Below are 18,002 nucleotides of genomic sequence, written 5' to 3'. Positions count from 1 at the left end.
CACTGACCCTGTACTGTGGTGTCACCTAACGTAAATATTTAGGAAGGGGATTATAATCTATACGTTAGATATATCAGAAATATTTCATGGCTATCTGCAAGGCACTAATCAGGAAGTCAGGCTTATTTCAACATCCTGTCGAAAGAAAAGATTTTGCAATTGGGTGTGGCAGCTCTTTTAACAGGAAAGATTTATGTTGTAATGAACTTAGATGAAAGCAGTTCAACATGCTATGAAATACACATCAATGTGATGGATTATGTGATGTTTTTCTATATTTGCATTTAAGCCTTGTATGCTAATGTGGCTGCTGTGGACATTAGCAGCTGTTTGCAATATTTGTAAAACTTTTTTTTTAAGCAAACCTGGACAACTTCATACTCTATGTACTTGGAATCAGTTGTCCTGTGTTATTTCATCACACACACACACACACACACACACTTCAGTTTTTCAAGCATATACATTTAACTCGTAGGCAATCTGATGCTCTTGAGATGTTTTGGACTACAGCTTTAATGAGCCCCAGCAAGAATGGCCAATGGTCAAGGATTGTGGAAGTTGTAGTCTAAAATATGTGGAGGACACCAGGTTTCCTACCCCAAATGAATGGGAAAATGAAGCTACCAAATACCTAAGCTAACTGGAGTCTATTCTATTCCCAGGGTAGGAAAAATAACGTAGCCTGTTGCGTAAATTCCATTATACCACTTCAAGAGCACTTGGCTAATTTATTTTTGTAAACAAATTTCTGGGCATTCCTCTGTAACCCCCCCCCCCCCCAACACACACACCCATTACAAAGCACTGTACAGCTCCCTTGGAGCTCAGGAATAAATTGATCAAACTAGGGGGTTAATTCTGCTCCCAGTTGGCTTTATCTTGATACAGGAGTTAACACTTCCACAGTGCAAACTTGCAACACTGATTGCTTATTTGTAATGTTCTTTTGAAGAAAAACCAAAACCCTATTAGGCTATTGGGTACACTGGACCCCTCTTGTTGTTTATTATGAGCCCAGTATTCACCTAGGCATTTGTTTTTGTTTTCTTTTATCTTCTCTTTTCTCCTCCAGGATGAATTTAAGTTAACATGGTAGGATCCAATCTATCCCAGTAGTTTTTGTTCTAGACTACATTTTTGAAATGCAATATCAATAAAATATTTTTTTTTAAAAAAAAAGAAATGTTGGAGTCATTTCAAAAACAAACCATATCTTTATTTTCAGCTAGATCTTTAAAGGGGTCCTTTGGACTCCAATAGCAGATTGATAATGTCAACGTAAATGGTAGAGTACGGTTAAATACCCTTGACAGTAGAATTGTTTAATTTTCTGTGGGTACTGTTTCCCAATACTTTTGGGATCTGGCATTACCTTGCACACACAATAAGCTTGTGGAATGTATTGGAGTCAAATTTTGATGCGCTAGTGATAGATCATATAACCTTGCACATCATTGAGATGTTGCAGTGAATCATGAAAATGTAACTGGGTATTCCAAACGAGCTTGTTCTAGATTAGTCCAGGACACAGGACAGTAGCACAAATGGTATGGTGGTATTAGGAGTTGCAGCTGCCAAGACCCTTGGATATTCCAAGACCCTCTCCTGAAATTTTGGCTTTTATGTTTTAAAAAGTGTTTAGTGGAGATATAAGTGGAAATCTACCTGGCTGATTAAATAGAAGTATGCCTGCTTCCTGTATCTGTGAACTGACAAATTGAGTGCAGAAGTGTTAGTGTGACTAAAACACATGGTAGGCAGTGCCATTCTGCTTCATGTTCCTCATTCCATTGTATGTACTGAACAATAAAGGAGAAGAGGCAGGATTTTTGTAATTCCCTCCCATGTCAATTATAACAGCTGCTTTACTCCAGTTGACAACAGCTGTATTTATTTTCATAGCTGCCAGGAGAGGCATTAATTTTTCTGGCTTGAGAGAAAATTGGTGGGCATTTATATCTTAATATTTTAAATTCAATTCAATTTTATTGCATCGACAACCAGTCATTTGCAAAACAATGAACCAGGCCATACAGCTAAAACATATTTAAAACAACCACAACCACTGGTTACCTCCAGAAATTCAACAACTCTTAAAATTTAATATTTAAAACCTAAGACCAAACCATTTCGTCTTATCTTACCTTGAACTTGGCACAATATGGGGGTTTGAATTCGAAGCCCCTTGTCTCACTTTCAAGGCAGAATTAATATATTTTGCCATTCTAAATTTATTTATTTGTTTGTTTTGTTTGTTTATTTATTAAATTTATTAGTTGCCCATCTGGCTGGTCACCCAGCCACTCTGGGCGATGTACAACAAAACAGTTAAAACAATAAAATTCTACATTAAAAACATCATAAAAAATACCCTAACCCATCCCGAATGCCTGCCTGAACAACCATTAAACACGTTTCTAATGCGCGGTGGAAGCTCATTAAAGAGGGGGCATGGTGGAGTTCCCTGGGGAGGGAGTTCCACAGAGTGGGGGCCACCACAGAGAAGGCCCTCTCCCTCGTCATCACCAGCCTAGCTGTCCTGGCTGATGGGACAGAGAGAAGGCCATCTGAGGCTGATCTTGTTAAGCGGCCTGTCTGGTGTTGCTGGAGGCGCTCCTTAAGATAGGCTGGGCCTGAACCATATAGGGTTTTAAAGGTCAAAACCAACACCTTGAATTTGGCCCGGAAAACAGCTGGTAAAGCAACATAATAGTCCGATCCATTTAATAACACAAGCGCCTTATCCCTTGATGTTTCCAACCTCTTTTTCTTTAGGAGTGGAAAAATATATTTGAATCTCAAGTTATCATATTTAGCATACTCTAGCAGAAAGTGAATTCGATCCTCTGTTGTCTTGCAACCAAATGGACATAGCCGACATGGCCTGGGTACATTATGAAATCTTCCCTCTACTTCTTTCAAGGGAATACTATTCAGTCGGCATTTTGTAATAAGAACCCATAATGAATAAGGACATGGGTGTGCCAGATATCGTGCCGCCTGGTTGAATGTAGCTCACAATCCAGCATATGATTCATTTGACCTACAATTTGCCACAATGTATCTGCTATCCTCTGCTTTATGAGCGATTTGGCCACATCATAACCCTTTGATAGAAGGAATTCATATGAGAAACCAATCTGGGTCACATACTCTCTCATTTTACCTGATCAAGACCTGGCTGCATGGTTCATCTCATCAAAAACGGCCTGAAGCAATGGTGAAGTTAGCTGAAAAATCAATCTGAGCCAGAGACAAGCCGTTGCATTCATTACCAGGCCTCAGATGGGTAAGACACCCATTTCAGTTCTTATTATGGCCCTTGGGATGCTTCTTGCTACGTATAGAGCTCTTGTTAAACACCCATGTTGAACTGATTCCAGCTCAGCCAGGTTTGAATTTGCCCATAGCGCTGCCCCATAAAGCATTTGTGGCAATAGTTTACAATGATAACGTTCCAAAAGTGGGAAAACTAAGTGCCCTCCCCTCCCAGCTGAAAACCTCAGGATTGCCTCAGTTGTAATCTTAGCTTTCTCTGCCATTCCTTTTATATGTTTATCCCATTTGCCAGCTTTTGAAAAAATGATTCCCAGATATTTATATTTAGTTACTGACTCTAGTCAGTAGAGTCACTCTAGTAGAGTCATTACCATGACTCTAGGTTATGGCCATCCAGCGACCAGCGATGGAACTTTCTAGTTCTACCAAATTCCATAACCTTTGTTTTCTTATAGTTCACCATCAACATTTCTTGCTGGCAAAACTTGGAAAGAGCCACCAGCAACTGTCTCATCCCTATCGAGGTATAAGACAGGATGACAGCATCATCCGCATATAATAATGTGGAAACCGGACAGTGCCCCAGAGAAGGTGGAAAGAACTATGGACCAGACAGGGCATTTACCATGTCATTCAGATATATATTAAATAATGTTGGGGCCAGCAGGCATCCCTGTCTCACCCCGCTATTGACAGGGATAACTTTGGATAATGTTCCGCTGGTATCCAGTCTAACTCGCATGATGGAATCGGTATATAGTCCCTGGATTCTCGCTCCCAACCGGGGGTCAATCTGAAGATCTCTGAGTTTCTGCCATAGTTGCACTCCAGAGATTGAATCAAATGCAGCTTTCAGATCCACAAATGTTGTAAATAGCACTTCGTACAGTGGAGAAGTATATTTCCCAATCAGATGGTGTAGGAGGAAACAATGATCTATAGTAGAGCGTTCCCTCCGAAAGCCTGTTTGTTCCTCAGCCAGGATTCCAGACTCTTTTAGCCAGGGCTCTAATTTCTGTAAAAGGTATTTACTATAGATCTTGCCAATCATGTCCAGGAGACTAATTGGTCTATAATTTCTCCGGTCAGATCTAGAACCACCCTTATGGATTGGGATGACAACTGCCATAGCCCACTCCTTTGGGAATACTCCTGAGACATCAATAGTTGTAAACAACGATGCAAGCAATGGGGCCCACCAATTAATTTGATCTTTCAAAAAGTCAGCAGTTATACCATTTAAGCCTGGGGCTTTGCCTTTCTTTAAGCCTGTAATTAAGTTAATAACTGTTTCCGGGGTTACAGGGGGCCACGCTTGCTGGTTTACCAGGTCCCTTGGCTGAACATCTATCTCTGTCCCTACTACATAAAACAGCTTTCGAAAGTTATCATCCCATCTAGATGCACTAATGGGGGATAAACTTTGCGGAGGGCTTGACTTGTGATGTTGATTTATCAGCCTCCAGAATGTTGTTCTACCCTTAGACTTTAGGGCTGACCCCAGCTCTACCCACTGGGAGAGGAAGTACTCCCTTTTTCTTTTTAATTAGAGTTTTAAACAATCGGCTTTGCTCAAAATACCAAATTGGGAGGGGGGTAGTTGCCCCTCGTTTAAGCATATTATGAGCTTTGTTTAGTTTTTTCGTTTGTAGCTTACAGTCTGAATCAAACCATGGTTTTGAAGAGGTTTGGGGGCCTAATAGTCGTGGGGTGCGGAATAACAAGGGTTCCAGCTCTGTAATCATATCCTGGAATAGGTCAATTTTAGCTTCTCCAATATGATCATCTGTTACTAGATCATATAGATATCTCATTTTATTGGAAGCAAGTATTTGTCCTAATTCCTGTTGATCCACATTTTGCCACTGAATTCTTATTCTGGCACTCCTGAGTGGGATATTTTAAATGTATATTGTTCAGATTACGGATGGAGCAATCCTGTGGCCACTAGACAGTGGCTAGACGGCCATAGGATATGTTGTTTTCCAGGAACCAACCTTGGAGCCCGCACTTCCTGGAGAACTGGCCTCCCCCCATTTCTGCGCTGCCTCAGAGGCAGTGCAGAACAGCCCCATCCTCTGTGCTCACAAGAAGAGCATGGAGCGGCTGGAAAGGGGCGTGGTTGGGGGCGTTCCGGTGCGGGGAGAGCGTAATTGGATGTACGACACATCCTATGTGTAATACAGCAGCCTCCTTCCCCACTCCGTCCTCCCGCAGTCTAGCCAAAAAAGCAGGGCAGGAGATGCGCGGAGGGAACGATCTGAGTTCAGAGGCCGCCGCCTATCTAGATAGGATTGCTCCCTAAATTGCTTTTATTTAGTTTTTATTTTGCTGTTTTGCATTGATTTTCAATCACCTCTAGAGTATTATTTGCACACACACACGCGTGCACACACACATGACTGCCACAAAATGTCCGTCTGTGTACCTGCTTGAATGTGTCTCAGTTAAGAAATCTAAAAAAGTTTTATTGTTGCAGTCTGAATGTTTAGGGCAATGATACTGACTTTGCAGCTTTGGGCAGCATAGTGGTGGTTTTGTGTTCTTTTTTAATGGCAAGGCTGGAAAGAGATTGCAAGATTAATGGCTTGGATTCAATGCTGTGGTTCTGCCAGCAGAAGGTAAACCACTGGCAGAAGGGATTTTCCCTCCCCTTGCAGCCCCCATGTGTACTCCAAATCTACTCTGGAGCATTGCAGAGTGAGGAAAGTCCATTTGCACAATGTTGGATCCAAGCCATCATCTGCTGCATTTTCCTAGCAACTACATATTGCTAGTTTTGACAGCTGTATCCCTGCAATAGAAGTGGTACTTTGAGGGAAGATGTCGGGAACTTTAGCAATAAATAATAATTGGATAAGTTTGTGAACCGCCCAGAGAGCTTCGGCTATTTGGAAATTAAATAAATACATACATAAAATTATACCGAAATTTACTATCTGGAAAGGTCCTCAACGTACCAGTTCAGGGGATGGAAAGGCCAATAAGCACAACTTACTACACACCTGAGAAAGGAATAGCTGTTCTGTGGGAAAGGGATTATTTGATGACTGTGATACCACGTGTGGGAAAAACAAATCATAATCACAGACGACAAATGTTGAAGCCTGCCAGTGCACTGTTGTTGTTGTTGTTCAGTCGTTGTGTCCGACTCCTCGTGACCCCATGGACCATAGCACGCCAGGCCTTCCTGTCCTCCGCTCTCTCCTGGAGTGTCTTAATTATATGTAAATGAAACACAGGAATGGTGAACAGACTAGTTCGATTCTCAGTAGGACAATCAGTTTGTGTCTCCAGGTTTTATTCTCATACCTGACTAAAGGTATGGAATGGCTTAATTGAAGGAGAGTCTGTACAATAGATATTACTATCTTAAATATGCATCTCAGATCACCCCCATCTGGTATTCCTAACCTCTGGAACTGGTTTCAGTTTAAATACCTTACATTCAAAATGAATATAGTCTAACTTAACAAATTACAACCATGTTTGTACATACTAATACAGCATATTTTTAGATGTCTGCTACGTTGTGCTTTTCAGCTAATAGGTCAGTTTGATTAGAGCAGGGATGAGGAACATGTGGCCTGCCAAGTATTGTTGGACTGCAACTCCCATCAGTTGTTGGCAGTCCAACAACAGCTGGAGGGCCACACATTCCTCAGCCCTGGACTAGAGAATGAAGCCCAATGTTTTGGGAAGTGTCCAGTTTTGATTAAAAGGACTTAATTTATGAATATGTGAAAGTTGCTGTTGCTTTAAAATAATTATAGAGGAAAAATAATTAGCAATTTACTAATTATTGTAGTAAAAAGTGCAACCATAGTATAAAGTGCAAGCACATTGAATAAAGTGCAAGCACAGGCAAACTTTAATCACAATGTGGTGGGTTAATTGAGAGCTGGAGAGGAGATTCATGTGCTGGATGGATCAAGTTCAGTGCATGGAAGGTCCTATATTTATTTTTATTTAAAATATTTCCAGGCCACCTTTCAGGGCAGAAGCCTATCTTAGGGTAAGAGTTGTAAATAAAGATTTTTTTCACCTTTCTAATGCTCTGGAAAAAATCTGTTTTATGAAAAAGCAATATTTTCAGTCAGAAGAGCAATAATGAACCCAATCCTCCAAATTTGCACTGCTGTCACTAATTAATTTTTAAGCAGCCTGTGTGATCTTTGCAATCATTATTGGTAATGTAATATTTGTAAAACTGCCATGTTTTTCCTTCTTATTTTATGTGGCAGTCTCCATGTGCTGGCAATCAAGTAACATTTGAGCTAGGTGCCTTCACACAAGATGGAGATTCTAAGACCAGCGTTTTATGGATAAGCTAGATTGCTATAGCTTATCCAAAGAGTGTTGGCTTAAGAACCCATCATGTGTTGGACCCCTTCAGATAATCTAATTTCACTTGACTTTCCCATAATTTTGTAACAGCAAAAGCCAATGTATATGGAGGAAAAAAACTGTTCTTCTGAATCCATCTTGTGCTTCTTCAAGTGGTATAATTAAGGAATGGAAAATGAAACAAAAAGAATTCCTAGTCAGAGAGTTTATTATCAAAGCTCCAATTATTGTTTTGATATGTGGTCAGAATTTAGGCTATATAATAATCCCAAGGATTAGTCTTGAAGGTATAAAGATAATTAATGTGCAAGATTACTAGCAAAAATGCATATTAGACAGAAAGATTGCAGAATTGAACCCAGGTATTGACATTAAAATCCCATTAGTTGGATTTGAGTGAGTGTAACTGAGAGCAAGACTGCAACTTCAAATATTTGCTTGTATTAGTAATACTTTACTAATTATTATTATTGTAATAATTATTATTATTGTATTAGTAATAGTAATTGTATTAGTAATACTTTGATATTGATCAGATTTGAAGGAAGTTATAATGACCAACTGCTGTTTCAGATGAGCAAGTAGTCTTGATTTCTAAACCTTATTCACAAAGCTAAAAGATATTTCATAAACGTTTACTACTCAGCAAAGAAAGGGGGTTGAGCATTTATGTGAATGTGTTACAGGCTAGAATCCCCCAGAGTTGCTAACCCTCCAACAGTTAGGCACTATGGGAGACCAATCATAGAAAATATGGCTGGCTGGGCTTCTTGGTGGGTGCATCCTTAAAGCTCAAAGGATATGGATGGAATAGACTTGAAAAAGGGTGAGCTTGCATCCTTCAGATAATGCCAGCAGATCCTGAATCTCTTAAGTAGAGCTTAGCCCTAGGTCAATTCATATCAAAAGGCTATTGTTGATAGTTCATTAACACTTGACTTCTACTACCAAATTATCCGTGTGTCAGAATTTAGTTTGATATAGTATTGCTTGTATAAAAACTTGCCTTCGTCATTTTCATTTGTCAGATTACTCACTATATTAGTTCTTTCTCTTAATCCTAATGCTAAATTTAGGCTGAAAGAAGTGACATGTTTTGGTGCTTACCAGTAAGTCCCAATAGATTATTAGAGATTTAGTATTGGACTTCCAAGTTAAATGCTAAATATATTGTTAATTTATAACAGTATTACAAATGTATTTTGTAACATGTTTGATTCGGCGTTGGAACATGCTAATTTTATTTGCCTATCTTAATAGGACCATTCAGGCTCCTGGCCAAGTTCCAGTAGTTGTATCGCCTGGGAACCAGCAGCTGCATACTGTAACACTCCAAACAGTGCCTCTAACAACCATGATAGCCAGTGCAGATCCAACATCTGCAACAACATCCCAAAAGTTTATTCTGCAAGCCATCCCAACTTCACAGCCCGTGGCTATGCTTAAGGAGAACGTTATGCTACAGGCTCCAAAGCCAGTCTCGCCTTCTTCATCCATTGTCTTCAGTCCTGCTCAGGTCCACCAGGTTCTCACCAGCAACGTGCAGACAATTTGCAATGGAACAGTCAACATGGTTTCTTCTCCATCTTTCAGCGCTGCTACTCCTGTGGTAACTTTTTCACCCAGCAGTTCACAGGTGGTTGCTCAACCATCCAACACAGTGATCACTTCAGTCATTAAAGCACCGGAAACTAAACCTACTGTTATACAAGGAGTGATAAAATCGGAAGCAGAGGATAGCACAGTGGAAGAATGCAAACACTTGGAGCAAAGATTCCAGCAGCAGCCTTTTGTGGTGATGGTATCCAGTTCAAATGGATTTCCCTCAGCTGTGCATATTAAACAAGAAAGTGAACAGTTGGAGCCAACACCATATGAGTAAATCAGTAACTCTGTGGACAATGGTTTTCTTAATGTGACGGGACTTCATCAGCTGTATATGTATAATCTGATTCCAAAGCAGGCATTGCAAAGCTATTTTAATTTCTGAAATTAATTTTTATCAATAATACTATAGCATTGATTTCAATTTTTTATTATTTGCTAAATGATATAAAATATTAATGTTTCAAAATGCAACCGTGAAGGACCATTCAGTTTATCTTTTATAGATCACTCTCCAAAAATTCTAAATTGCTTACATTTCATGCATTATATGTCTATCTTGCATAATAATGTAATCAGTGCTATAATCCATGCTTTAAAGCAATAGTTAATTTCTACAATGGTGGGGTTTTTTTTCATTCCACATATGTGATTCTTCTAGAAAATTCCAAAGATCTATTTTATGCCAGTGGACTGAATGATTTTTGTTTTTACATGTTACATTTTAACATGTTTTTACATGTTACAGTAAACAAGTGGACAGTATGAACTTAACTTGTTGTTTATATTGTATTTTGCCCCAAAGATTACCCATTGTGCAAAAAGGAAAAGAAATACATTTCCCTTATCAGGAAGCTATTTAGCATTTATATCTTTTATTTACTAGATATTTTCTGTTTTCATAATCTGGAGATACTGGATATACCTGTTCACCAAAATTGAAGCTGTCACTACAGGTGCAATTATTTTCAGATCACTTTAACATTAAAAAATGTGCTTTTTATTTCCCATTATTGTGTAATAAGGTGAAAAAGAAGTATATGGAACTTCGTAACTATTTTGAGATTAAAATGTTTCTATAAAAGTACTTTTCTATTGTAAATATGTAATTTAATTTCTCAAAGATGTTTTTCATTAAAAAATGTTTCCATAGAGCAATATTTTATAGATACAAATAAGATCATTATGTTTAGAGCTCTAATGTTATATGTATTCATATATTACAGAGTGAATTTGTATTTAAAACAAAATTTTAAATGCGACCCTTTTGAACTTTTTGTATTTTAATTGGTTTATTATGAAAATAAATCAAGTACAACATCTTTGTACTTTTTTGTTTGCGAGTCTAGGAGTCTGGCATTGAGAGGGAGAGGTTTCTTAAACAGACCTGGAATGCAATATCAGGTAGGACATTGTGGGGTAAAACTCTCTTGGTAACTCAGCCCAAATATGGCAAATAATGTAAAGTGTCTTCACCAGGGTGACCATTAAAAGCATTAAGCATAAAAATAGGTTTTAATGCTTTAATATCAGTTGCTCAGAAAAGCTTACCAAACTTCTCAACTGTTCTGATCAAGAGCATTACATAGAGAAGCAGTAACAGAGCTTTGGCACTGCCGATCGATACAGAATATGGTCTGAGCTAGAAAGCAAAACTGAAAGAGCATTCTGAAGGTCAAGAAACAATCAGGTTCAGAGTATGGAAATCTGTGCTCCTTTGGCAAGCAATAAGTAAGCTGTACTTGGAAAGCTGTACTCAGTTATAAAAAGGAACCATACTAAGGATCAAGCTTGAGAAGTAAAAACGAAGTTACAGAAGCATGGGAAGCTGGCAGTGGTTGTTCAGTGGTAAGACAAACCCTGTGTATGCAGCTAGCAGTACACTTATCTTCAACCAACCCAACAACTACAAATATTGCCACATACAGTCAGGGCCAGAAATATTGGAACAAGGATAACTGTTTTGGCAGTTGGTCTCTGTACACCACTACATTGAAGTTGAAAGGAAACACACCCAGATGGGAGCGAAGTCAGGACGTTCAGCTGTAATTCAAGGGGTGGGACAAAAGTGGGGCACTAACCATTCAGGAAGGACAGCCAGTGGCATACACCCCGCCCCCATCGTTGGTGGCTCATAAGTAATGGAACAAACCGACATCATTTCAAACTTAAGGATCGCCTTCAATACCTGGATGAAAATCCTTTGCAGTCAATGACTGCCTGAAGTCTGGAACCCATGGACATGACCAAATGCTGAGTTTCCTCCCTCGAGATGCTTTGCCAGGCCTTTACTGCAGCTGCCTTCAGCTGCTGCTTGTTTGTGGGTCTTTCTGCCTTCAGTCTTGTCTTCAGTAAGTGAAAAGCATGCTCTATTGGGTTGAGATCAGGTGACTGACTTGGCCATTGAAGAACATCCCACTTCTTTGCCTTGAGAAACCCTTGGGTAGCTTTTGCTATATGTTTTGGGTATCCATCTGCAATATGAAGTGGTGTCCTATCCGTTTGGCAGCATTCGGCTGAATCTGAGCAGGAAGTATAGCCCTATACACTTCAGAATTCATCCTCCTTCTTTTATCACCAGTCAGGTCATCAATAAACACCAGTGACCCGGTTCCATTGGCAGCCATACATGCCCATGCCATAACACCACCTCCACCATGTTTGACAGATGATGTGGTATGCTTTGGATCATGAGCTGTTCCTTTCCTTCTCCATACTTTTCTCTTCCCATCATTCTGGTACAAGTTAATCTTGGTCTCATCAGTCCAAAGAATCTTATTCCAGAACTGGGCAGGCTTTTTTAGGTGTTTGCTGGCAAAGGCTAATCTGGCCTTTCTGTTCTTGAGCATTCCCAGTGGTTTGCACCTTGTTGTGAAGCCTCTGTATTTACATTCATAAAGCCGTCTCTTGACTGTAGATTTTGACAATGACATGCCTACCTCCGCAAGAGCATTCTTGACCTGGCTAGATGTTGTGAAAGGGTTCCTCTTCACCATGAGCAGAATTCTGCGGTGATCCACTTTAGCTGTCTTCCATGGTCTGCCAGGCCTTTTGCTGTTGCTGAGCTTGCCAGTTAATTCCTTCTTTTTCAGGATGTGCCAAACTGTTGTGTTGGCCAATCCCACTGTTTTTGCTATCTCTCTGGTGGGCTTATGTTGTTTCCTCAGTCTAATGATGGCCTCCTTCACTCGCATGGACACCTCTTTGGACCTCATGTTGGGAGTTCCAGTGAACAGCTACCAAATGCAAATGTAACACTCAGAACCACCTCCAGGCCTTTTATCTGCTTGATTGGTCATGGGGTACCCAAGAAACAGGCCACACCTGGCCATGCAGCTGCTTGTCAGCCATTCGTTCCATTACTTATGAGCCACCAATGATGGGTGTGTGTGTATGCCACTGGCTGTGCTTCCTGAATGGTTAGTGCCCCACTTTTGTCACACCCCTTGAATTACAGCTGAAAGTCCTGACTTCTCTCCCATCTGGATATGTTTCCTTTCAACTTCAGTGTGGTGGTGTACAGAGGCCAACTGCCAAAACATCCTTGTTCCAATATTTCTGGCCCTGACTGTATGTATTACATTCAAGAAATTGTAGGGCTGCAGAGGGCCTAAAGAAGATTTTATATCTCTCACATGCGCACTGCCAGTTTCTGAAAAAGTTTGCAGAGCTATACACCAGCAATTCTTAGCTCAAATGATTAAGCAGTGACCCAGATCCAGGGTGTCGAGCTGACATAGGCCCTTATTAGATAAGCATTTTCTACCCTATTTGGCTCAAACATTTTGGCCACTTAATGCAAAGAGAAAACTCCCTGGAAAAGACTCTGATGCTGGGAAAGATTGAAGGCAAAAGGAGAAGGGGATGGCAGAGGATGAGATGGCTAGATAGCATCACCGATGCAATGAATATGGACTTGAGCACACTCCAGGAGAGAGCAGAGGACAGGAAGGCCTGGCGTGCTATGGTCCATGGGGTCACGAAGAATCGGACATGACTTAATGACTGACTCCAGCATAAAATCCCAAAGGATGACATGATGATGACAAAAGACTTCCAGGTTATTCACAACACTGGGATGCACAGTGAACATCCTTCATGAATGGGAGGAATTTGTAGGGAAACAGGGTCTATAAACCTGACTAATGGGATGCTTTCCCATGCAATTATTGGGTTTTAAATTTGTGTAATCTCCTCCTACACATTACGAAGGCATTTAGATGTTAAATTGTCATAATGCCCCACTGCGATTTGTTTCTTCTCATTTCAAAGATAATTTTTTTTCTGGTTCACATAGTGGAAAATGGCTCCTACCACTGTGCTGCTTTGGCCACCAGTTTGGATGGCTTTAAAAGGGGGTTAGATAAATTCCTGGCGGAAAAGGTTATCAATGGCTACTAAGTCTTGATGGCTATGTGCTACCTCCAGTACCAGAGGCAGTGAGCCTATGTACACCAGTTGCTGGGAACATAGGTGGGAGGGTGCGGTTGTGCTCATGCCCTGCTTGTGGGTTCCTAGTTGATAGCTGTTTGGCCACTGTGTGAACAGAATGCTGGACTAGATGGACCCTTGGTCTGATCCAGCATGACTCTTCTGATGTTCTTATGCTTTGTTTTCTAAAGGACCCTCATAGCTGAGTTTTTCTGGTTCCCTCCCTTTTTGTCTAAAAATATTTTAATATCCTATATGACTAGGAATATGAGAAGCTGCATTTGGACGTCTCCTTTCTGTGGACATCAGTGCTTCCATTCTGTCACTGTTGTGTACCACTGTTGTAGCGCTTAGTGACATGTCTGTATGATGTTGAAATTCTAATAAGCATTAGTGATTTTAAAGTACACAAATAGGTGAACATTTTGGATTAATGTGTGGTTTAGTTTTAGTTCTGTCTCCCTGGGCTCAAAAGTGCTAGAGGGACGAACACAGAGACTCTTTATAGTCCCTTAGGCAGCACCATGTGACTTGTGCTGGTATTGAGTTCAACAGCCAGATCTTTTGTGCATGTGTGTGCCTACATACATAAAGTATGTGCACTAAGTGAAAATGGTGCTGCTGGATGTTGCTTTTTTTAAAAATCCAGGATTAGTAACATTCTTTTGCACAAACATTTATGGTAACTGACCCCAGAAGTCTAAAAGGTTATCAAGGCTCTGTATGTTTTCTGGATTGGTTGGCAACGCACCATTATGTGGAATATTACAAGTTTTGATAACAAGTTTAATTTTCCTTACAAGTTAAACTATGTACATCAAAACTTTTTACTACACCCTGATTTAAAATTTTATTTGCTCACCAAACACCAGATAAAAGTCTTTTTTGGAGACTGGATGTGGCAATTTCCCTACCCTGCCCTATAGCTGGTCTAGCGAAAGGCCTGTTGATGTAGAATTATTAATTGTATAAGAAAAGCTTCACCACATTTCTGGCAAGGCATAGTTATGATTTTATACAATTGTTTTAATAACAAATGTCACTTTCTTTTGTTTTACTATTTTGGCAATGTCTAATAACATACCACCGTTTATCTCTATAGAGATAAAATCAGTAAGAGAGCAATTCTATGCCCCGTAGACAGCGTCTGGGGAGACATAGGATTGTTTGGTTTCTGGGACCTGAGGTCAGAGCCCAGAAACCACACTCCCCCCCCCTTCATAGCCAGTGCATTTCTGGCTATGTCTCCGTGCTCAGAAACATAGCACAGAGGCAGGAAAAGGGGGCAGTCCTGGGGGTGGGGAGGGGAGGAGACCGGGGAAGCTGCGTAACACAGCTTCCTATGCTCACCCTCCTTCCCTCCCACTTGGAAGTGCCACAGCAAGATGGGTGAAATTGCCTGTGTAATGAATATGCAGGGTGCCAGAACACAGAGGTGAGGATCACCTCTGTGTTCCAGCCTCCCTGCATTAGATATTCAGCATTCTCCATCTTCGGAGGCTGCTGAATATCTCCACAGGATTGTGCCCTAAGAGAACCAACTTTAAAGAACCTCTTACCTGTCTCTATAAGTTGTACTAATAATATCACTCATCTTCATGCTGACTTCAACACCGCTATTGATGCAGTGTCCATTGAGGTGTCCAGTACATCATCTTACCCTGTTTTGTGGGATCAATTTAAGTTTTTGGAGCCTGAGGATGTGGACAAGAGGCTTGTATCTGTTTGACTCACCACATGCTGTCTTGACTCTTGCCTATCATGGCTTATTTGAGCTAGCTGTGGAGTGCTGACCAGATGGAACAGGGCAGTGGTGAATGCATCATTGCATGATGGCGTGGTCTTACTGCCTTGAAGGAGGCAGTGGTGCGATCACTCCTGAAAAAATAATCCCTTGATCCAGAGATCTAAGCTAACTATTATCCAGTCACAAATACCACGTTCTAGAGTAAGGTACTCGAGACAGTGGTGGCATCTCAGTTGCAGGCTCTCTTGAATGAAACTGATCTGGATCCATTCCAGTCTGGATTCAGGCCTGATTTGGGAATGGAATCTGCCTTGGTCACCCTGATGGGTGATCTCCTTTGGGAGAGGGACAGGAGGAGTGCAACCCTGTTACTTCTTCTTGATCCCTCAGTGGCTTTTGATACCATTGACCATGGTATCCTCCTGGACTGCCTCCATGAGTTCTACAGTGGTTCGACTCATACTTGCGTGGTCGGTTCCAGAGAATAGCATTGGATAACTGCACCTCAGCCCCATGGCAGATGAACTGTGGGGTAGCACAGGGCGCCAATGTTATTTAATATCTATATGAAGCCATTGCAAGTGGTCATTAGGAGATTTGGGGCCAGGTGTTGCCAGCATGCTGATGACACCCAGCTCTATTGCTCTGTGACGTCTGAATCGGGAGAGGCCGTGCATGTTCTGAACCGGTGTCTAGATGCAATTATAGCTTGGATGAGGGCCAATAAACTGAAGGTGTATCCTGATAAGACAGAGATCCTATGGGCTGGCAGTTCCCAGATCCAGGTACTGGGGTGTTTGCCTGTTCTCGATGGGGTTGCACTCCCTCTGAAGGAGTAGGTCCATAGTTTGGGGTGCTCCTGGATCCATCTTTGTCACTGGAGGCCCAGGTGGCCTCTGTGGCCTGGAGCACCCATTACCAACTCCAGTTGATACATCAGCTATGCCCATTCCTGGATAGGGATAGCCTAGCCATGGTGATCCATGCACCACTAGACTACTGCAATGCAGTCTATGTAGGGGACAGAAGCTGCAGCTAGGGCAGAATGCAGCAGCTAGAGTGCTCACTGGGCCACCTAGCTATGCTCACATAACACCTGTGTTAAAAGAACTGCACTGGCTGCCCATTAGCTACTGAGCCACATACAACATTATTATCATATAAAGCCCTAAAGAACTTGGGACCAGGATACCTAGCAGACCACCTTCCCTTATATATACCCAGGTGACCTCTAAGATCATCACAGGAGGTCTTGCTGGTCATTCCAAAACGAAAGGAATGTTGCCATGAAGAACCCCAGTGGTGGGCCTTCTCTGTAGTGGCACCCACCTTCTGGAAAACCCTCCCCCATGCAGTTTGGGAGGCAGAAAATGTGACATCTTTCAAGCGCCTTCTAAAATGCACCTTTTCACCCAGGCTTTCCCTGGGTTGTAACTGCTGTTGGGTTTTACTTGAGTTTTACGTGCTACTTTTAAACTTTTAAAGCCTTATGTTTTACCGTGTTGTATTTTACGGTTTTAATTGTTGCGAACTGCCCAGATAGCCTTGGCTGTTGGGGAGTATATAAATGTAATAAATAAATAATGCATAAGTAAATAATAATGATGATACGGAACTGCATGTTACACCATTTCTCTGGATTGGTTCTGGGCTAGGCCCTCCCCCCTTTGTGTGTGTATGTACAACTGTTGGACTTGCATCACTTGATTATTCAATCTTTTGTGACTCTTAAGCTGAATGTGTGAACTGTACCAACTGGAAAATTTGAATTGAAACAGTGATATGAAGAAATGTTTTGGTTGTGGAGAATAGTCTGAACACAATATTTCAATAATGCTTCCCCTCATAATTAATTTTAAGAGTTCTTGCATTCTGTTCATCTGATTTTTTATTTGAAAGCAGGTCAGCCAATACATTTAATAGCTTTCAGCACAACATGTTAACAGGCTATTTTTATTCCTGGAAGTTGGGAGGGGGAGTTTGCATAGGAAAAGTATTATGTAATACCTAGTTCTCCTTGAAGTAATAAACCTGTGTCTGGCCTACATCTTCAGACTCTGCAGGTGGGGGGTCATAACTGAATACCCCTCCATACAAAAATAAATCCCTGCATATAGAAAACTAGCACATTGGGGAGAAAACTAGGCTAGAACTTTCTTTCCTGACGTCTACCTGCCTATACAGAAGGATTTTTTTTAATGGAAAACTATTAAAAGCATGTGACTTAACTGCAGTCTGAAGTGGAACAGCACAAACACAGCTTTACCACCTCAGTGAGAACTAGTGTTTGGCACCACAGTCTGTCACAGCCATCGCTTTTCATTGTTCTGTCTGCCTGTGCTCCCTGTATAAGCTTTAACTAATGACAAAGGCTGAAGAAGCATCACTCCCTGCCTCCTGTCAGCCTTTGTGGGCAAGTTTTACCTGAGAGGTAGGCGAGCGCTCTCAAGGTAACGAGGCAACCTACTTGCCTCAGTGTTATAGAAAAAGAAGTAGGATACCTTCAACCCTCACTTCCCCTATTTCGGGCACAATCCTATGGGGATAGTCGGCCACCTCCGAACTCAGAGGCAACCGGCTATCCAATACA

The 18,002-nt window shown here is 41.2% G+C and overlaps 1 protein-coding gene across 10 annotated transcripts in view; it reads left to right on the top strand.

The window, feature by feature from the left end:
* The window catches only part of ELF1 (E74 like ETS transcription factor 1), a 101,733-nt gene extending 91,179 nt beyond the window's left edge, over positions 1–10,554 (top strand). For all 10 annotated transcript variants that reach the window (XM_084844887.1, XM_084844892.1, XM_084844890.1 and 7 more), the window contains one exon: positions 8,890–10,554. In XM_084844887.1, coding sequence (XP_084701013.1) covers positions 8,890–9,511 — 622 coding nt within the window. In that variant the 3' untranslated portion in view covers positions 9,512–10,554. The remainder of the gene's footprint in view (positions 1–8,889) is intronic.
* The last annotated feature ends 7,448 nt before the right edge of the window (positions 10,555–18,002 follow it).

The sequence above is a fragment of the Heloderma suspectum genome, chromosome 3 (genome assembly GCF_057233095.1).
Source record: "Heloderma suspectum isolate Gila_16-S chromosome 3, 16-S_ref, whole genome shotgun sequence".
Lineage (NCBI taxonomy): Eukaryota > Metazoa > Chordata > Lepidosauria > Squamata > Helodermatidae > Heloderma > Heloderma suspectum.
The sequence above is the reverse complement of the archived record's forward strand: the minus strand, read 5'-3'. Positions and strand labels throughout refer to the sequence as shown.